The following is a 21,895-nucleotide window of genomic DNA, read 5'->3' as shown; positions in this document are numbered from 1 at the left end:
TAAACATATTACTTGTTAACTAGACACACGATACTACACCTATTTACTATTTAACCTACACAAACTTATAGCACAAAAACTATTATTATATCTTTAAACACTTTACTAAATTTAACCCTAACACACACATAACACAGTACATATGACATGTTCAAATGACACCATTGCTGGTCTACTATGCCAAAATCTCATCAACTCAATACACCACCAACAAATTTCATTTTGAATATTTGTAGAATTACCTCAAAGTAAGCGAGTTGCAAATTTGTTTATTTTTATTTACATCTTGAGATAAATTGTATAACGAACTTACTGCAAAGATTAAAGAATATACAATATTTTTGGTGTAGAGTGATTCTTTAATTGACCATGACTCATGTTTACTTAATATCATGCGTTGTTCACTTGCACATTTGACTTCACCTTAGCCTGCATCTTGTGATTTGTACATATACATATTTCTATATTGCAAGTTGTATTCGAATTCCACCAGATCAAGTGGGTTACCTACTAGCGCTCGTGTGTATAACCAGCAAAAAGGATATGAATATAAAAGGCTATGCAGTTAATGCCAAAAAATAGCGGATATCGGTCAATGACCGATATCTGAGATATCGGTTATTGCGGAGGGATAGCGGTATATGTGTGTGTGTGTATATATATATATATATAACACCAAAAGTATTCTAATAATAATACTTAAGTCTTAATACCAAAATCATAAAAATCAATAGTTCAAAACACAAAGTAACAATATTTTTAATTTAAGACATGATTTAATCACTTAATCAAAAGCCATAATTATATAAGCATCAGCAGCGGCTGAAGAAACCGGTATCGGAGATGAGCATCAGCAACGATTGAGGTATTTTTAGGGCAATAAGCTAATCGTTCAATAATAATCATAATGAAATTGGGCTATGGGCTTACAGTTTGGGCCAAAAAAAAGTAACAATTGGGCCAAAAATATTAAACTGATAATCTCACCGCTATTTCCTGTTAGGGTTGGAGACTCGAACAAAGGGTATTAGGGCAGCCGGCCCTAATTAGGGTTAGCCGGCCCTAATGGGTCCCATCTTATTTGTTTGGGCCTAACTTGGAGAACAAGTTAGGAACCCTAGATTTAGTCTATAAATACCCTAGTTGTAATTGTAATCTTGTGTGCCTTGAGCTTAATGAAATAACCTGGTTGCAGCCCGTGGACGTAGGTCCCCCACTGGGACCGAACCACGTAAAATTCTTGTGTCGTTTATTTTTCTATACCGCGTGTTTATATCGTTTGTGTGTGTGTGTTGATTCCGCTGCGCCGCTTTGTTCCTAACAAGTGGTATCAGAGCTTTGGCTCGTTGTTTACACACGGTTTTGCACGGGTATCGATCGAGAAAAAAGGTAGAAGAGGCTGGTTTGAGAAGGGCTGCTACAGTGCCGCCGCTACAGTGCCGCCGTGAACAGTGATTCCGGCGGTGAACAGTATTGTCAGAGATCTTCGTTTTTCTGGTTAACAGGGCTGTTCGGGGCTGTTTTTTCAGGGCTGTTTGGGACGGTTTTCCGGGTGATTTTGCAATTAGAATTCCTGTTTTGGACTTCTTGGAGTTGCTGGTCTCACTCGGGTTTGCAGGTGAAGGTCGGGTCAGGTGTTTCGGGTTATGACATCGCGGGTATAAATGGTTTTGTTTATAGTACCAGGTTAATCTCTTTGAAGCCGCCGATTAGGGTTTGGTTATAAAACTCTTGGATTCGTCGAATAAAGGTTAGAGATTTAGTTAGTTTCTGTTGACTGTTTATTATCAACTGTTTGAGAACCGAGTTACGTGAAAATCAATATTTGGGTTTAGATTTGTCTGCGAAGTTTATTGTAGGAGCAAATCGGTCAGTTGACAATGTTCGGTAGGGAACATCCGTCAAGTTCTGGCTCGTACCATTGATGTGTTCACTGTTTCGATTTGTTTCCTGATTGCTATTGTTATAGCTGAAGACGGGATGGGTATGATCGAAGGTTTGACCGGTTTGGATTTCGGTTGGTTGGTTTTGTCAAAGGAACTTGGATGTGGTACTGTGGGATAAAACAGGTGAAAATGGAACTAGCAGGTTGGAATGCTTTGGGTTTTAAGTATTCTGATTCTGGTGTGCTGGTGACGACATAAGTGAAAAAAAAAAGGGAAGTCAGGTTGAAAGGTTTATTCGGTTAGGATTAGCTGATCGGGTGTACAATCGCGGAATCCTTGGTACCGTTTTGCTTTCGGTAAAGCTCTACTGCTGTTAGTTATAACCGTTTGCCGGTTAGCTGGTCTGGAACTATGAAATTATTTCTTGTTCGGTGGTGATCAGCAGTTCGACATTTGAGGGGATCCGGGATCTTGTGCTGGGTGAACACGTTTACCGGGAAAAGTACGATCGGGGATAATCTCATGGAATGTTGGTTTTGGTAATGGGTTGGGATAACAGGGACAGTGGGAGCTGGGCATAGTTGACTTCGTGGAGCTGCATGGAGGTTCGTGACATTCTTTAGAGTCAATGTCAAAAGATAATGAATTCTGCTTCTAAGAATGTGTCTGGGTTGATGCATTGGGACTCAGTGAAGGCAGTGAGACTCTTGGGTTCGAGATTCTGGTATACTTCATTTCATGTTACCTACTGTAGTGAAGTATTGGTGAATCTTATTGAAGACTTTGGGAAGGTACAAGTTTATGTATCGCTGGAAGAAGGGAACCAACTTCCGAGTATTAAAGTCTTGGCTCGCTGCATCGGGTAGAGCTAAGTGGATTCATTTTGCAAGTGTGAATCCTGGAGCCACCGGGATGTAGCTGAGTGCATTCGGAGGTTTAAACTAGGTCAGGGGTTTTGGAACAGTGGGAGCACGAACCGTGTTCTAGGTACAGTTCAAAACACCGTTGGGTTTTGAATACCGGAATTCCGAATGGGAAAATCTCTCCTGGGTACTTGCAGGTTTTGGAGAGTGGTGTTTCCTCTGGGAGTCTCTGGAGCCGGTAGTTCGAATCAGTGGGAGCCGGTTGAGATTGAGGATGAGTCAATGGCGGGTTTTGCCATGGCTGGGTCATTGATGACTGTTGGGTTGGAGCTCAATGGAACTTCAACTGGCTCTTCAGGTAATTGAGGAGCGGGCCGCTGCAACTAGGAGGATTAGATTGAAGTCTTAGCTTGTTTATGGGAACTGAGGCTTGGAGGACTTCTTTTATTTGAAATCATAGCTTGTTCTTGGGAGCTGGAGGCTTGGAGAACTTCTGACCGTGAAGTTTTAGCTTGTTCTTGGAACTGGAGGCTTGGAAGATTTCTGTTTTTTAAGATTACTGGAGTTACAGGTATAGGGTTTGCTTGGATGGTGGATTGAGGATTGCTCGAGCCTCCAAGTGGGAGATTGTTAGGGTTGGAGACTCGAACAAAGGGTATTAGGGCAGCCGGCCCTAATTAGGGTTAGCCGGCCCTAATGGGTCCCATCTTATTTGTTTGGGCCTAACTTGGAGAACAAGTTAGGAACCCTAGATTTAGTCTATAAATACCCTAGTTGTAATTGTAATCTTGTGTGCCTTGAGCTTAATGAAATAACCTGGTTGCAGCCCGTGGACGTAGGTCCCCCACTGGGACCGAACCACGTAAAATTCTTGTGTCGTTTATTTTTCTATACCGCGTGTTTATATCGTTTGTGTGTGTGTGTTGATTCCGCTGCGCCGCTTTGTTCCTAACATTTCCGATGTATCGGTGGCCAAATATCGGCGAAATTGCAGTAAATAGCGCCGCAAATATCGGAACCGCTATTTGGACCGATATTTCGACCGCTATTTTACCGCCGGACTGATAACCGCTATTGATAGCATAGATAAAAGGTACAAAATTTTCAAGCAAACAAAACCACTTTAAACAGCAAAAACTAGCTTTTTATCTACATGATTCACAGGGGTTCATTAGATTTGATTCCCAAGCGTATAAAATAAACAACATAAGCAACTACTATTTCTCTATGTCATATACACTAATGCAATCAGACTCTGTTACTAAAAAATAAAAATAATTGGAAAAACTCAAAACAAGAAACCATCGTTTGATTCGATGGCTGAAATTAACTTGACTTACATCTACGATCTTCTTCGTGTCTCCTCAGCTTCTGTTGTTTCTCGGTCGGTCCACGTTAACGTTTGTATCCAAAGTCGATAGTATCTGTGGCATTGACATGCCCCCAGATACCACAATTTCTACTTAAAAAAACATATGTCAAAACGTTGATGTATAACGATATGCTTGTTATTTAAAAATTAGTGCGGGTCAGGTTTGAATTTTTTTTAAAGAGTTAATAGCTCGGTTAAAATTTACATGTATGGTCCCAAGTCCCAACTATTTCGAATGTGTAACAACGATTGTTATTGGAACGAACGAGTGTTAGTTTCTAAAATTAAGTGCATGTGAAATGACTAAAATACCCTTACTGCTAAAGATACGAAAAATTAATAAGAACGTGGACCAGAATTGCAATTTCTCTCTATCGACCAAAACTGAGCACACATGTTAGTTTCTCCAGTTAAGTGCATGTGATATGGCTAAAATACCCTTACTGCAATTTCTCAAACACTACATGGACCAAAAATGAGCACACGTGTAATTCTCAAACTTATGAACCAAACTTGGAATATGTGCAAACCATAGGGACCGTCACCATCAGAGTAATTAACTTGCTTATAAATTACGAGTAATAATATAACCTCTTTCTTTTACAATAAGTCGATTTAAGATTTTCATGCAGTGTTGTAAAAGTCGGATTCCAAGGCCTTGGAATCGGCGATTCCAAGGTCCCCCGACATCAACCTTGCCGCCTTTTCCCAACTCGGTCACCATTATTTGGCGTACTCGGGATTACTCGGCCTCCAAGGTCAACTCGGCCACAATTTTTAATTTTTTTAAATTTTTTTTTATATTTTTATTTTTAGTAAAAAATTAAAAATAACAAAAAAACGTGAATTTTTTGAATTATATTTTTTCTTTTACATGAATTATGCTTATTTTGACGTGAATTATGCTTATCTTAACATATATATAATATCCAATAATTATTGTATGTTATATTTATCATGTCCGAGCACAAGCCGAGTACTCTCCGAGTACTCCCTACAAGGGGGTCGGCCGCCTAGCGAGTTTTACAACATTGTTTTCATAAACTAAATTTCTTGTAATTTAAATTTGGTATTGCCTCAAATATATATAAAAAACAAAAAATAAAAACTAGAAAAGGCAAGGTTCAATAACCAAACAATTCTTTTTCACTAGTAGAGCCGAATAAGCATATTTTTTATTGGGTAAATCTTAATTTAATTTTGATTTATGAAATTGCTGAAAGAGAACATATTATTGAGAGTGAAGAGGTAGGTCCCAGCAGAGCCCAGTTGGACCCGCAGGACTCACCTTAAACAGGGATGTCTGCGCAGAGACCAACTGGATCCGCAGGACCAACCATGCTCAGAGACGTGACGTCCTTACGCGCAGTACGCAAGCTGGTCCCGCAGGAAATGCCTCCCAATGGTGAAGGACTCCGCCTGTTCCCGCAGCCTCGGATACAAGCCATTAGGGAAGGCCACCCGCGCAGCAAGGCTACACGCACAAGGCACTTAGCTCTCCATCACTCAGTGTCACCTGAAGGAATGAGCAAAGCCGGGAGCAATCCCGCACAGAGGCGGGAGGGGGAATACTCCCGCCCAAATAAGCCAGTCCGTATACTGAAGGATCTCTTACTGTACCTGACGAGGTATGGGCAAAAGATCTGATCAGGGATACGACAGCTTACTGACTACAGTATGGCGAGCAGCATGCTCCTGCACTGTATGTCACTATTAGCCGCTGCCTACTCACCAACTACTGTCATACCACGTGCGTAGCCGGCAGTTGGTGGAAAGGGAATAGTGTACAGTAGGCCTGGTCACTATCAGCCACTGCCTACCCACCAACTACCAGCAGGACACGTGCGTAGGCTACTGTTGGTGAACAGGAACACTGTGCAGCCGGCCATACCTCCTTGGAAACCTACCTTCGGCTATAAATACCCCAATGGTATGAACACATTCATCTAATCTTACATTATCATATTATACCTGATATCTGCTCTAGCAATCTCTTAATATACTTTTATATTTAAAGAGCAATCTAGTCTGATTCTCACGCCGGAGGGTGGTCACAAGGAGGAACCCCCCCCCCTTCTCAGTGACGAGCTCACGGTGTCTGTTTTGCAGGTTATCAGAAGAACCATCTTAGGGTCTAACCCCTTGTGGGAAACATCTATCCAACCCCCAGGTTACTCGTAATCTGCCCGGGGTCCGGTTAGTGTTTCTTCATTGGCGCCATCCGTGCATAAAGCTAGAACTACATTTTTCTCCAGTTTTTTCAAACTTTAAAGATGGTTAAAGAAATTCCGGTAACCACAACCCCAGCTACTGGGGGGAACACCGGCAACACAGTTTTTACAAACACTACCCCGGTTAACCAAGCCGGGGCAAGTGAAGTAAATTTTACAAACACTACCCCAGTCACTCAAGCTGGGGCAAGGGCAGTAAACGATCGCCTACTGGGGTCCACTGATACCCAGTTTGAGAAACGAAGACTCCCCCGCCAAACTCTCGATGAAGTTAAGGCATGGGCGGAGGCACGACAAAAGGAATTCCAGGCTGAGTTGGACGAACGCTTGCGTTCCGTGCAACAGGCCGACGAATTCAAATACTTTGATGACTCGGAGGAATCCGACTCCGACGCGAACCCTCGCCATAGGGCAAAAGGGAAGCGTAAGGAAACGGAACCCCAACCGAAAAGGCATTTTGGACAAGCCTTCAAACCAAAAAGCACAGGTGGAAGTCCACGAGACTTCTCCAAAACATTCAGACCAAACGTTGCAAATGCGGGAACGTCCAAATTTGCAAGGGACATTGCGGAAGCAATTGCCCCAAAAAGTGCCAAACAGATGCCTAACATAGGCACATATGATGGTATATCTGATCCAGACGACCATTTGAACAGGTTCATAGCGGGGGCAACCGTCAGCAATTGGACGGAACCCACGTGGTGTTACATGTTCCAAATGACGCTGGTGGGGGCTGCTAGAGCTTGGTTTGATCGTCTACCGGTCAACCACATCTACGACTGGGCAGACTTCCAGCAAAAGTTTAGCCAACACTTCAGCCAGCAACGAAAGTATACCGAGGAGCAATGGACAATCCTCAAATGCATACGAGAGGAAGATGAATCTCTGCCAAACTTCATCACTCGCTTCAACTCAAAGAAGCTAAGTTTGGGCAATATCAGCGAAGACCTCGTTCGCGCTGCCTTCATCCAGGGAGCGCATGACCCGGAGCTCATCCGCACCCTAACGGGTAAAGATGGAATGCCATCCACATGGGATGGCATCATGACAGCAGCAAAACGCTATGCGGAAACGGAGAAGCAACTGGGTAGAGATCTCCCACAGAGTACAAACCTCTACACTCAGAAGACGAGAGAAGACAACGTCCTCACCGCCATACTAAATAAAAAGCGGAAGCAAGGCATTTGGCAGTCAAGGGTAAACTTTTACACCTCATCCGGCTTGCAACATCGATTGGGCGGAAGGGATAATGTACAGCCGCGCCGGAACTCCAGATGGACGCCACTCACCAAAAGCGTCGCCGAGATATTCGCCACTGAAGAGCTCCCGTGGCCAAAGCCTCCAATAATCCGACATCGTCACGATGCTGATCGGAGCAAATACTGTGACTTTCACAGGACAAAAGGCCACAACACTGAAGAATGCATAGACGTAAAAGACATGGTCGAAGCATTCGTCAGAGATGGGACGCTCGCGTACCTCGTAGCGCAATAAAGGCTGAGCAGGCGGGTGCGTGTAGAACCCCAGCTGGGGAAAACACAAAAAATTCCAGCTTCAATGTGGAGACTACATGCTGCGTAAAGAACGAGATCCCGAACCAGGTGCGTATCGGCTCGATGGCACTCCCATCCCAACAACATGGAAGGGAGTTCATTTACACGGTTTGCATGTAATCAATTCCAACTTGTACAGAAAAGGCCAAGAGCCACTTCTAATGGAAATGATTCTCTTTAGAACATCGAAGCTGATGATTTTACATTTATACTTTTGTGAACACTAATATGCCTGTTTTCACCGCATAATTACATAGAAAGTCATTGCGTGGGAAGGTGGTCCTACCCGCACGAACCCAAAAGCATGATAAACCTTCACGCAGGTCAGTTGAAGGGGAAAAGTTCAGTTATCCCATCAAATGAAAGTGCCGGTCTATCCGCATGAATCATGAAAGGAAACTGAACACTAACCTATCAACAACCGCGCGTCGAACGGTTAAACTATGAAACACTAGTGACGGCGTTCACATAGCGTGAAGTCGTTGCGTGGGAAGGCGGTCCTACCCGCACGAACCCAAAAACATGATAAACCTTCACGCAGGTCAGTTGAAGGGGAAAAGTTCAGTTATCCCATCGAATGAAAGTGCCGGTCTATCCGCATGAATCATGAAAGGAAACTGAACACTAACCTATTGACAACCGCGCGTTGAACGGTTCAAAATTCTTAAAAAGATAAGGAAAACCTACACGCAGGTCAGATATGGGTAAAGTTTTGCCATCCTACTAAGTGCAAGTGACGGTTCCACCCGCACAATCACGAAAGAGGAAGCAAAACTTCACACCTATTATCAACCACGTTCAAAGGTTAACTTATCCTCAAAAGATAAGGAAAACCTACACGCAGGTCAGATATGGGTAAAGTTTTGCCATCCTACTAAGTGCAAGTGACGGGTCTACCCGCACAATCACGAAAGAGGAAGCAAAACTTCACACCTATTATCAACCACGTTCAAAGGTTAACTTATCCTCAAAAGATAAGGAAAACCTACACGCAGGTCAGATATGGGTAAAGTTTTGCCATCCTACTAAGTGCAAGTGACGGGTCTACCCGCACAATCACGAAAGAGGAAGCAAAACTTCACACCTATTATCAACCACGTTCAAAGGTTAACTTATCCTCAAAAGATAAGGAAAACCTACACGCAGGTCAGATATGGGTAAAGTTTTGCCATCCTACTAAGTGCAAGTGACGGGTCTACCCGCACAATCACGAAAGAGGAAGCAAAACTTCACACCCATTATCAACCACGTTCAACAGGTTAACTTATTCTAAACACTTGGAAAATTGCTAATTTAAACTAAGTATGCAAGTCATATAAGTTTATAAAGCAAGGAACCCAAAGAAGGAAATAACAATCTTACGCGCAAAAAGATTTATATTTCACAAACGAGTTTACAAGAATGGCTGGGTAACTACCCGCCTAAAAGAAAAATCTATACAAGTCTTAAGTAATGGGAAGGGATCTTCAAGATCAAGCTTCAGGGCCGCTTCCACTTGGACCCGCCCCGTCAGAGGAGAGGGGTGGTTCGAGGAAAGCTTTTTGGACAGCTAACCCATCATCAGCAGCAGCTATTTCATCCACCTTCTCCACCACTGGATGCGGGAAGGCGGCGTATTGGTTCACTGCTTGGTCATAAATGGCTTCGGTATCTACATCGAACAAAGGGAAGTTGGAAGGCGAGACGGCCTTTCTCAACAAACCCTAGACCAAGCAGGAAGCCGGCCTTTTCCTCATCCTCATGAGAAGCGTTGAGGGCTGCGCTCATAGCATCGTCGTAAGAGGTCTCTGAAAAGACCCGACGCACAACCTACAAAGAAAAAATACAAGTATTAGAACATTTTCTATTACAAAGAAAAGCGTGAAGACAGTTAAACATACCTGAGGCAACGCTTCTCGAAGAAGCCATTGGAGGGTAGCTTGAGCTTCTTTGCAGGCGCGTTCGGCTTCGCTTTTATCAAGATTGGCAAGTTGAACGTCCTTTGCGGCAGCCTCTGCGACGCCCTTAAGCTTCCGCTCGGTCCGGTCAAGCACCCCCCTCTGGTCCAGAATTTCCTGGAGCTTCTTGGCATCTTCCATTGCCAAGGCATCATGAGCGCGTTGAGAGCCTCTAATTTGCCTTTCAGCTCCTCGTTCTCCACACGCAAAGGCTCAGCAACGGCTTCAGCCTTGGCAGCCCTCTCGGTTGAGTTTCGCGCAGTTTCCTTGGCCAGCCGAAGCTGTTCATTCACAGCTTGGGCAGCCTTGGAGCGGGCCTCGAGTCGCGCCTGGACTTCAACCTCGAGGGCCTTGAAGGCCTTCTCCTTGTCTTCGACAGCTGTGGCCAGCTGTCGGTTCTCCTCCCGAAGAGCCCGCGTTTCAGATACTTCCTTGGCGCGAGCTGCTTTCAACTTGTCGTTTTCACGACAAAACAGCTCGACGCGGGGCTGCATCCGGGCCTGGAGAACCCGAAGCTCATTGGTTAGCCTACCCTCCTGGTAGCTAGCCATGGCTTCCCCCAACGCACCATGAGGAGCAGCGTGGCGAGCCCAGTCCACGCACTCCACAGGGGTGCGAAGGGTTGTTCCTCGGCGTATGTTCCATCTTGGAACATACACTTCATTGGAATCCGACACTGCAGAAGAAACAAAGCAGTTAGGAAAAGATGAAAAAATATGTATAAGGGCCAAAAGAACCCTACGTACCTGTAGGGTCAATGACAGGCCGATAGCCGCCAAACCCATCACCTGAACCTAAAGGAAATCCATCCAACAGGTCAGGCAGACGGGAAGGTGGCAAAGATCGGCGGGAAGCCCTGCGCGTACCTGATGGGCCGGCCGTCGGTGCCGGTCACCGTCGTCGTCACTGGTTCTCCGGAGGTAACAGCCGTAGCCTCCGGAGCAGTCTTCTCACCACCGGGGTTCCCCGCCACCCCTTCACTATCTGACTCGGTGTCAGATAGCACCACCGGATCAGCTGTGGAGGCCTTCTCCTTCCCTTTCCCGCCGGCAGCTTTCCTCTTCCGCACCAACGGAGGAGCATCTGAGGATTCCTCAGCAGAAGACAGGTCAGGAATTCCAGCAGCGGGTACAGCATTGAGGAATTGAGGGTGGAAGATCGCCTTACCTGGCCGCCGGTGGCTCAGGATCTCGTGACCCAGCGGATAGACCTCCACAAACCGATCCGCTGTCTGCTCCAGGATGGGCAACTCGCCCTCATCTAGGGCACGAGTACCCATCCGCACAGGACTGTCAGCCTCCCGCGGGTGCAGGAGCGACTCCAAATCGTTCCCCTCTGAAAGAAAAGAAACAGTTAGAAGACAAACTCATATCAAAAAGAAAGACAAGACATACCATAGGGGATAGAGTTCAAACCGTATTCGAGAAGAATGGGAACCTGGGAAGCATCCTTCCACACCCGGCTCATCCCCAACATGACCATCCCGGACTCCGCAAACCGGTAAACCGGAGAGTGGACCCGGGATATCTTCGAGAACCATTCCGCCTCCTGGTAATTGGGGGCGTGAAGGCTCTGAATAGCTTGGCCATTTTTGAACTTCATGGCAAGGGGGATGGCGCGGGCAGAAATATAGAAGAATTCATGCTTCCACGCGCGAAGACTGCGCTCGGTGTCGCAAATCTTCAAACCCTTGATACGGGTTGTCAGGGTGTACCACCCCTGGATGCACCTCCAAGTATAGAAGGTCATCAGGCGGTCCACATGGGGCTCGATGCCCAGAATCCGGCACACCCACTCAAAATGGTGAATCTTGGCGATCGCCATGGGGTGCAGCTCGGTCAGATGAACACCGTGCCTCTCAATGACACGGTAAACAAATTTTGTCAATGGGAATCTAAGATTCCCATAGACAAAAAATGCAGCATAAACCCCGATCATGCCTCTGGGGGCATCGTACACGGTCTGGTGGGATTCAGGAAACTCAGGCTCGAGATGATCGAGCATGAACTTCCTGACAACATACCGGTACTGATCACCGGGCAGAGCACACTGGCACTCGCCAGCAGTACTCCTGTCGTCGGCTACAGCCTCTTCACGAGAAAACATTGAAGAAAGAAAGCGATTTCGGGAAAATGCTTGCCTGAAAAGGAGAGTATTTGCCAGAAATCGCTAAAGAAGAAGAGATGAAGAGTGAAAAGTGTGAATCACAAAGAGCCCTCTCCCCCTTTATATAGTAATCGCAATTAATGCGGTGAATTTAATGCGGAAGAGAGAGAAATCAAAGGTGCAATGAAACTATGACGCGTGGCAAAAAGCAAGCTGGCAACAGCTGTCAAAAGAACGTGTGCCAGTAATTTCGCGGCCACGCGCCCGAAAAATCGCGCCCACGCGCCTGAAAAAGCGACTGGAATGACCATGTGCTGTCACGTCACCATAACTTCCTGCACGTCCTGACAAAGTCAGAAGAAACCGTCGCACGACGTTTCAGAGGTTTGGACTGTTCCTATCTTTCCACCAACATTTCGAATTTCGAAATTCAAAATTTAAAATTATTAAAAAGTAAGCGGGAAAATACCCCTTACCTTGGCAAACAAGTAACCATAAGCCGGGTGCGGGTACAGTGTTAAGGCAAAACCCTTCACATACCTAGCACCCGCAGGGAATTGAAGCCAAGAAAAACCTTGGCAAACAAGTAACCATAAGCCGGGTGCGGGTACAGTGTTAAGGCAAAACCCTTCACATACCTAGCACCCGCAGGGAATTGAAGCCAAGAAAAACCTTGGCAAACAAGTAACCATAAGCCGGGTGCGGGTACAGTGTAAAGGCAAAACACTTCACATACCTAGCACCCGCAGGGAATTGAAGCCAAATATACCTTGGCAAACAAGTAACCGTAAGACGGATGCGGGTACAGTGTAAAGGCAAAACCTTCACATACCTAGCACCCGCAGGAAATTGAAGCCAAATATTCCTCGGCAACCAAGTAACCATAAGACGGGTGCGGGTACAGTGTAAAGGCAAAACCCTTCACATACCTAGCACCCGCAGGGAATTGACGCCAGGAATACCTTGGAAGTAAAGTAACCGTAAGACGGATGCGGGTACAGTGTAAAGGCAAAACCCTTCACATACCTAGCACCCGCTGGGAATTGAAACCAAGAAGGATCTTCTGGGCAATGCTTGCGGAAACAGAAATAACATCCCCGCATAGCGGGAACGTCGAGAACTACGTTGTCTGAGGCTCCAGGATGGAATTGGTGGTTTAAACATAATTGATCACTATGTTCAAAACTACCAAAACCACAGGGAGAATCCACACAACTAGGACTCAATGCTCCTGACTTGCGAGGAGGTTACAGACCTACCCGCATCATACCCAAAGACCAAACAGGAAACTCGGGAATTTCTGCAAGTGACAAGGACTTCCGCGGGAAGAATCCCCATGGAAAACCTTACAAACCCCTTTTCAAAACCCTCTGCTTAAGTCCAAAAGTTCACCTCACTTTATTAAACACGCATGAGAAGAACATTGGACTGGGGGGACTTGAAGAGGTAGGTCCCAGCAGAGCCCAGTTGGACCCGCAGGACTCACCTTAAACAGGGATGTCTGCGCAGAGACCAACTGGATCCGCAGGACCAACCATGCTCAGAGACGTGACGTCCTTACGCGCAGTACGCAAGCTGGTCCCGCAGGAAATGCCTCCCAATGGTGAAGGACTCCGCCTGTTCCCGCAGCCTCGGATACAAGCCATTAGGGAAGGCCACCCGCGCAGCAAGGCTACACGCACAAGGCACTTAGCTCTCCATCACTCAGTGTCACCTGAAGGAATGAGCAAAGCCGGGAGCAATCCCGCACAGAGGCGGGAGGGGGAATACTCCCGCCCAAATAAGCCAGTCCGTATACTGAAGGATCTCTTACTGTACCTGACGAGGTATGGGCAAAAGATCTGATCAGGGATACGACAGCTTACTGACTACAGTATGGCGAGCAGCATGCTCCTGCACTGTATGTCACTATTAGCCGCTGCCTACTCACCAACTACTGTCATACCACGTGCGTAGCCGGCAGTTGGTGGAAAGGGAATAGTGTACAGTAGGCCTGGTCACTATCAGCCACTGCCTACCCACCAACTACCAGCAGGACACGTGCGTAGGCTATTGTTGGTGAACAGGAACACTGTGCAGCCGGCCATACCTCCTTGGAAACCTACCTTTGGCTATAAATACCCCAATGGTATGAACACATTCATCTAATCTTACATTATCATATTATACCTGATATCTGCTCTAGCAATCTCTTAATATACTTTTATATTTAAAGAGCAATCTAGTCTGATTCTCACGCCGGAGGGTGGTCACAAGGAGGAACCCCCCCCCCCCTTCTCAGTGACGAGCTCACGGTGTCTGTTTTGCAGGTTATCAGAAGAACCATCTTAGGGTCTAACCCCTTGTGGGAAACATCTATCTAACCCCCAGGTTACTCGTAATCTGCCCGGGGTCCGGTTAGTGTTTCTTCAGAGAGAAATAATAAAAAAAAATTAACTACCTCACCTTAGTGTTATTTGTTTAGGATAGGGATATACTGATATACATACACCATTAAGATGTTAAATAACACCATCTATTGATTGATGTGATTTTGTTAACATTTCTTTCAATTAATTAAAAAAAGTTTTTTTCTTATTCAAAGTTTTAAAAAAATAATTCATTTAATTACTGAAGGTTTTTTTAACTTTAACCTTTTTTAATTAGTTTCTTTTTGTTTCCGAAATCTATAATTTTTTCTGCAACTATGACTTTTATATGGATGTATATTAAACAACTATAACGGTTTTTAACTATTTATTTTAAAAAGCTGCAACCAACTTTTTAAATTATTAATTTTTAAAAATTTTAACTTTTTATAATACGTGTATTTTTCTTTAACTAGTTTCGTTATTTTAATGAGAAAAATTAAGACACCTTCGAAAAAGTATGTTCATTTAATTATAATATTAACACTTATAAAATCACATTTGTTGTTCTTTGTGTAAAACTAGTGTTTGTAGAGCAATTATAACATAAAGAATAAAAATTGATGATGTGTAAAATAATGCAACATGCTTCTTTAGTTGAACGATAAGCAATGTAATACTAGTAGTTAACCAACTAAAACCAATTTTTTAGTTATCTCCAAAACAATACAAAACCTTTTAATTTAACAAAGGCTTTGTATAGTGTTCGGTTGATAACCAAAAATCAGGTTTTAGTAAGTTAATTAAAAATACTATATTCCTTTACGATTCAACTAAAGAATCAAGTTAATATTAATCAATGCATCACAACCTTTTTTTTATAATATAATTTTGCTGTAGCAACATTATTCTTACACGAAGAACAAATGTAATGTTGTTAGTTTTAATTTAATAACTACATGAACATACTTTCTCGTAAGTACGCCAAAATTTTACACATGAAAATCACGATATTTGTTAAAAAAAATGCACATATAAAAGTTTAAAATTTTAAAATAAATAAGTTAAAAAGGTTAATAGTTTTTAAAATTTAAACAATTAAAAAGGTTATAGAAAACTGACTTGAAGTTTTGTTATTAAATAATTAATAAACATCATAATTACTTTTAACAAGTAACTAGAAAAGGTTAAAGTTATAGAAAAATTTAAAGATTTCAGAAAGAAAAACGAACTAAAAAATGGTTTTAGAAATTTATTGAAAAACACTTTTTATTCAAAGATTAACTAAGACAAGTTTGTTAATAACTAATTTAAAAAAAAAATGTTGTTTATGAAAATCATATCAATCAATCTATGGATGATGTTGATTTAACATCTTAATATATCCCTACCCAAAACAAAATTTAACTTTAATATTGTGATTGTCACTACTGAGAGGTTATTGTAGACATTTGACATAATCATCATACTCACCGATTCCTTCGCGAACAGATAAGTTGGGTCTGATAACATCCTTTGAATTCACCAAGAATATATCGCCAATGTAAAGATGGTTCGTTGGGACATAAACAGAATATAGTTCTTCCTCCCCTGAATAATTCTGAAATCCAGAAAAAAACAAAAAAATAAATTGATGTACGCATAAATAAAAACGCTGGTATTATATCAGCATTTACATTATGGCTCACATTGATATAGCACATAAATAAACAAATAAATTGTTGCAGTCATAATTAACATTCATTAGTTATACCTTTTGTCAGAAAATAAATATAAATGAAACTTCAGTCAATATTAGGTTTAAAGGTTTAACCTGGAGAATGACAGATGAAGTAATAAACCCAAACGCGTATTCACCAATACGTGGATGCCTAATGATAGCAACCTCCTTAAACGCCTGTGTGTTTTGATCTGCAATAAAGAAACCGAAACCAAAACCGTTCATGTCCTGTTGCGCGAGGCTTGTAAACAAAACCGAATGAACAATGTCTGTGTTCGTTCGTTTAACTTTAACTTAACAAACAATCTAACACAAACAACTAAACGCACGGGGCTTTCTTGTTCGTGTCCGTTCATTAAGAAAACGAACAAGATCGTGTTCGTTTATGATTGTCCGTTAATAGTATAAATGAATGGTTCACGAACATAAACAAACAAACATAACTGAACATAGATGAACGATCTGAGATAAAACCATTTATAAATATTGTGAATAACAAGGGGCCAAAAAATTATTAACTTGTTAACGAACAAAAAAATTATTAACTGAATGGGTCAATAAATTATAAATGAATATGTTCACGAACATAAATGAACGTGTTTACAAACATAAAAGAACAAACAAGACACGTGTTCATGTTTGTTCCTTTACTTAATAAACGAACATAAAGGAACTCCCTGCCGAAGGTTCAGGAACTTTACACTGAACGTTTGGTTCATTTCACGCCTATGTTGGTTTACCAAATGATCACAAGAAAACCAATAGCCGAAAATGTATGCAGGGTCACCCAAGTAGGTATCCGCTTACTGTGCCCTTATAATGTTATGTAAAACGTAGTGAATAACATATTTTATCGGCTCATCAAGGGCATTTTTTGAGTTTCAAATAACAAAAACAAACCTGGAGATATGGCAGCACTAATTTGTTTGGAGGCATTATAGATATGACGAACGAATGGCATTCGTTTAATAAACCATTCCCCAAGGCTCAGTACAGATGCACCCAACCAAGATGACATAAATACCCCAACCAAAAATATGAACATGATGGAAGTTATAAATCCAACACCTGCAAAAAAATCAAATGGATAAAAAATACACACTCAAATCGCTTCAAAACTACAAAAAGAATTAAAGAACTATTCGTAAAGATCAGTCTTGAAAGAGAAAAGACAATATTACTAATAATAAACTTGATTTAGAGTACAACTCAGGTATTTTGCGTATGTTATTGTCTTCTAAATAACAAAATCAGTCAACTAGAGGAAATGTTCAAGTAGATTGATGAAACGTTTGAAGAACTAAGAAGCTATAAAAATAGGAAAACAATACAGGCATGTGCTCACCAAATATATCTATGCCAAGTTGAACATATATTGGAGAGAAAAATCCATCCACAAAATGTATAAACCACCATGTTATGTAGAAGGTAATAGCTATTGGCAATAGGATGACACTGCAAAAAAGACCAAAATCAAGCTAAACATATCAAAATTGAATTGAATATGAAATAATACTTAATATAAGTGTCAGTCAGTAAGATTAAGTGGAAAGATGACTACACGTATGAAATCGTTAGCTAAATACATAAACTCGCTTTCAAAAATAGAAATTTTATTTTGTATACTGAACACTTGTATTTGTGTGTACAATTCACAAAGTACTGTGAAAAACTAGTTGTATAGAGAAATAGGTGAAAGAAAACACCATCCAAAGCCATATATTAACAAATATATAAAAGGCTAACATATCATTAACTTCAACCACAATAATCATCAACTAAATCCAACTAATAAACTTGTAAGAATCTCTGTTTTAACTTAATTCGAAAGTATTAGTCACCAAGAGCACCATAACTTTGGACCAATTCAGCACTTGATTCCTAATATCCAAAGATACACAAAAGGAGCAGCTAACTGGGACAAGCCAAAATTTGTTACGATGGTTTGTTAGTTGAACTAATTCTTAACAGGGCAAAGTTTCACATCATCGAGTGTGGTTTCTGGAATCTTCTAAAAACTAGGTTAACCATATAACAAGAATATAAAAATATCATTTCAACTGAAACTAAGAATCTAGGTTACAATTTACAAATAAAGTAAGAGATTAAGAAAGAGAAACGCGCATACCATCCGGTCATGAACTTTTTAGAAGCCCAACTCCTGATAACCTTGGAGAAAGTCTACATGAAAATAAAAAGAAACGATAAAGTTTGTCCACATAAATTTATACTTAAATACATAAATAATAGATAATCACACACACACTGATAGCCGTATAATACTAAAAAGATGTTGAGAATTATGTATTAGTTAATACTTTCATGAACATTTCGAAACTTCTGGTTCACTAAATATGTGATATTTATTGTGTCTCTAAACAAGTCCCTAAATGGTTTGTGTCGTGCAACCTGTTTCTAGAAAATGTTCGTGTTTGGAAAAAATGACACAATCAGTTATTGTGCCATGTTCGTGTCTGACTTGTTATGGCAGCCCTACTAACAATCAAACAATTTATTTACAATTTTTTCCTAGGATCGTTATTATGTAGCTCATGAGATAATATATGCAAAGAAAAATAAGTATCCCTATTACAAGTCCGATACTATAAACTGCCATTAACTGTCATGTCACAACTTCAATGTGACAATTTCTCTACAATATCAAATAACTATCAATCATTAACACTTAATTCAAAGAAAATTTGTTCCAACTGAATCTATCAACAACACTTATGACCTCTTTACAAACCCCTAACCAGTACAAAATCATGTTACACTAATAAACCTATCAAAAACAAACACTACAATCTAAACACAAAGTCAACCAACTGAAACAGGTTGACCTTAAGCCCTAATCAACAATCAATCAGCTCTAACAACCAAAACACGAATTAAACAATTAAATCTAAACAAATTATACCTCATGGCTGGCAGAAGATGAACTGGAAGACAGTGAAGGTTTGGATGACTTTCAGTTTCGGTACTTTTGGTTTTGCCTTTTGAACTTAAACATTTTGGGCCGGAAAATATTTCTGGCCCAAATTATTTTGTTTAATTAATAATTAACTGATTATTACACATTTGAGCTAAAATATCCAAGTTACGTATTTATTGAATTCATAAACTTCTTCAACTAAAAGTTATAAAATTTAAAAAAATGAACATCTACATATTCGGTTCGCTTCGGTATATAAAATAAATAATTGAAACCGAAACCAAACTGTAAGTTTTACAAAACATAAAACTAAACCGTCGGTTTTAGTTTTGCAGTACAAACTCAATGTTTCAATTCACTCTCTATAAAACCCTAACCAGTACCAAATCATGTCACACTAACAAACATATCTAAATACAAAGTCTACTTAACTAAAGAAGGTTCACTTAAGGCCCTAATTAACAATTAGTAAGCTTCAACAACATCCAAAATCACAAATTAAACACTCAAACCGAACAAATAATACCTCAGGGCCAGCAGAAGATGAAATAACTAACTGTTTATTATACATTTGAGCTAAAATAATTGAGTCACATATTTTTTAAACTCATAATTTACTTCAAATAAAATATAAAAAGTAAAAAATCTATATATTGTGTCCGGTTCAGTTCTTTCATTTTTTAATACATTCAAAACCAAAACCGAACCGTAAGTTTTTGTTTCAGGTTTCAATTCACTCTCTATAAAACCCTAACCAGTACTAAATCCTATTACACTATCAAAACTATCAAAAACAAACACTGCAATCAAAATACAAAGTCTAATTAACTAAAAACAAGTTCATAAAACCCTAATTAACAATTAATCAGCTCCAACATCTAAAACACAAACTATTTAAACAATCGAATTGAACAAATTATACCTCACGGCCAGCAGACAATGAACTAGAAGGTGGCAAAGGTTTCGATGACTTTCGGTTTTGCCTTTTGAGCTTGAAAATTATTTTGTTAGTTAATAATTAACTCACTATTCTACATTTGAGTTAAAAAAACAAGAGTTACATATTTATAAAATTACTTCAAATAAAAAAAAAATTAAAAATGAAAATCTATATATTCTGTTCGGTTCAGTTTTTCACTTTATATTACACGCAAAACCAAAACCGAACCGTAAAGTTTTTGTTTCTGTTTCTGTTTCACAGGATGAGCTCAAGGTTTCGATTCACTCTCTATAAAAACAAATCATGTCACACTTAACAAACCTATCAAAAACAACCACTACAATCTAAACACAAAATCAAAATAAACTAAACCATGTTAACCTAAATCCCTAATTAAACATCAATCAGCTCCAACATCCAAAACACAAAATTAAACAATCAAATCAACAAATTATACCTCATGGCCAGCAGAAGATGAAATAATTAAATGATTATTATGCATTTGAGCTAAAATACTTGAGTTACATATTTATTAATCACATAAACTCCTTCAAATAAAACATAAAAAATGAAAATCTATATATTCAGTAAATTTGTTCCAACTGAATCCATCAGCAACACATAAAAGTAAAACCCTAAGCAAACACTACAATCTAAATACAAAGTCTAACTAACTAACTAACTAACACAGGTTGACCTAAAGCCCTAATTAAACACTCAAATCGAGCAAATTATTATTATTATTATACCTCACGGCCGGCGGAAGATGACGTGGAAGACGGCGAAGGTTTGGATGACGCGCCGCCGTCATCTGCGGCGGTGTTGGCGACGGGAATCAGCAGCTCACGATCTCGGCTCGCCGGAGATATTGCGTCGCCCATGGCTATACTCTCTCTCTCTCTTTAGACTTTGAATTGAAAAAAATGAATAATAATAATAATAATATTATTATTATTATAAAAACAGTGTGTGTTAACGATAGGGACGGAAGATTCAAAGATAGAAAGGTATGGATAAAAAAGTTTGGATTTCGGATTTCTTAAAAACTTGATATTAGTTATTACCGATATAAATAACATTAAGTTTGGTATAAGGATGTTTATGAAATTTTGGCACCTCGGGTTAATTTTTCCTTAACCCACCTGGTAAGTGCTCTTTTTTTAAATACACTTGAAGCAAAACGGGTTCTCTTTTCATCAGGACATTCAATGTGGAGGTATATGCTTTCCATTTTCTCGTACCACTGAAGTAGTGCGGTGGCACCTTGAGTCCCGTCAAACCCTGGGGGTTTGGCAGCGGTGAAGTTTTTAAACGGACAAAAAGGAGCTTTAGGCTCGGACGGAATTGGGTTGATGCTAGTAACGAGGTTTCGATGAATTTGGGTGATCATATATCAGGAAGGACCGCAGTTAGTCGCTTAGTGATCTGAGAAGTCATCTTGCAGCTAGAGATTCCAGAAGAGCGACGCTTAACGTATTGGGAAGCCATTCCGCGAACAATGACAACGAAAATCCTGAAACTTGGAATAGGGTATGGTATAAAAATCCTTGTTAAAGTTTTTAAAATCATAAAAATAATAATAAGCGTTGTCATGAACCACTATGGACTCTTATATTCCAAAAATCAAAGAAATGTGTAATCAAATCGAACCGAAATTAAAGTTGGGTATTCGTGTATCACCACGACTTGACATACTTCTAGTTAAAACACATTGTAAAACATTGATAGTCGGAATCACGCGTCGCATGAACCACAATGACTTGTGTTACATCCTTAGAAGTGTAACCATATTCCTTCCACATAGAGGGCATCGTCACCTCGAGAGCTTATAGGTGTGATTCGTATGGCGTTTGGTGTGGTATGTTTTGGCCTACTAAGTTTCATGCCCTTAGCAAACTCTCCAGGTAAGCAACCGGGTCCCACGTCTGATTTGAATTTATGCGCATTGCTTATCCTTAGGTTTCAATAACCTTGGTGTCAAGATTTCAGAAAACAAGCACGATC

The 21,895-nt window shown here is 40.8% G+C and overlaps 1 protein-coding gene across 2 annotated transcripts; it reads right to left on the bottom strand.

Annotated features, from left to right (window-relative positions):
* Positions 1–3,844: 3,844 nt before the first annotated feature.
* LOC143622482 (protein CONTINUOUS VASCULAR RING 1-like) lies at positions 3,845–20,816 on the bottom strand. Of its 2 annotated transcripts, XM_077093615.1 has the most exons (8): positions 20,663–20,778; positions 18,937–18,958; positions 18,145–18,197; positions 17,362–17,471; positions 16,917–17,084; positions 16,110–16,207; positions 15,770–15,896; positions 3,845–4,208 (listed from the first exon to the last, which is right to left on the bottom strand). In XM_077093615.1, the coding sequence occupies exons 1-8, from the start codon at positions 20,770–20,772 to the stop codon at positions 4,114–4,116; spliced, it is 783 nt and encodes a 260-aa protein (XP_076949730.1). In that variant the 5' UTR covers positions 20,773–20,778; the 3' UTR covers positions 3,845–4,113. The 2 variants fall into 2 exon arrangements, with proteins under 2 accessions (XP_076949730.1, XP_076949729.1); XM_077093614.1 differs by lacking the exon at positions 18,937–18,958 and having other exon boundaries at positions 20,641–20,816.
* Positions 20,817–21,895: the final 1,079 nt, after the last annotated feature.

This window comes from Bidens hawaiensis, unplaced genomic scaffold (genome assembly GCF_021521415.1).
Source record: "Bidens hawaiensis isolate Kalapana, Puna unplaced genomic scaffold, B.hawaiensis_p1.1 tig00003141_1, whole genome shotgun sequence".
NCBI lineage: Eukaryota > Viridiplantae > Streptophyta > Magnoliopsida > Asterales > Asteraceae > Bidens > Bidens hawaiensis.
This window is presented reverse-complemented; position numbering and strand designations above follow the sequence as displayed.

Excerpts from the sequence above, each read along its gene's own strand:
- LOC143622482 (XM_077093614.1), bottom strand. The coding sequence starts at position 20,772 with ATGGGCGACGCAATATCTCCGGCGAGCCGAGATCGTGAGCTGCTGATT. Across the intron at positions 17,472-18,144 it reads AAAAAGTTCATGACCGGATG|TGTCATCCTATTGCCAATAG; the intron begins GTATGCGCGTTT and ends TCTTTTTTGCAG. Across the intron at positions 4,209-15,769 it reads ATCTGTTCGCGAAGGAATCG|AAATTGTGGTATCTGGGGGC; the intron begins GTGAGTATGATG and ends TTTTTTAAGTAG.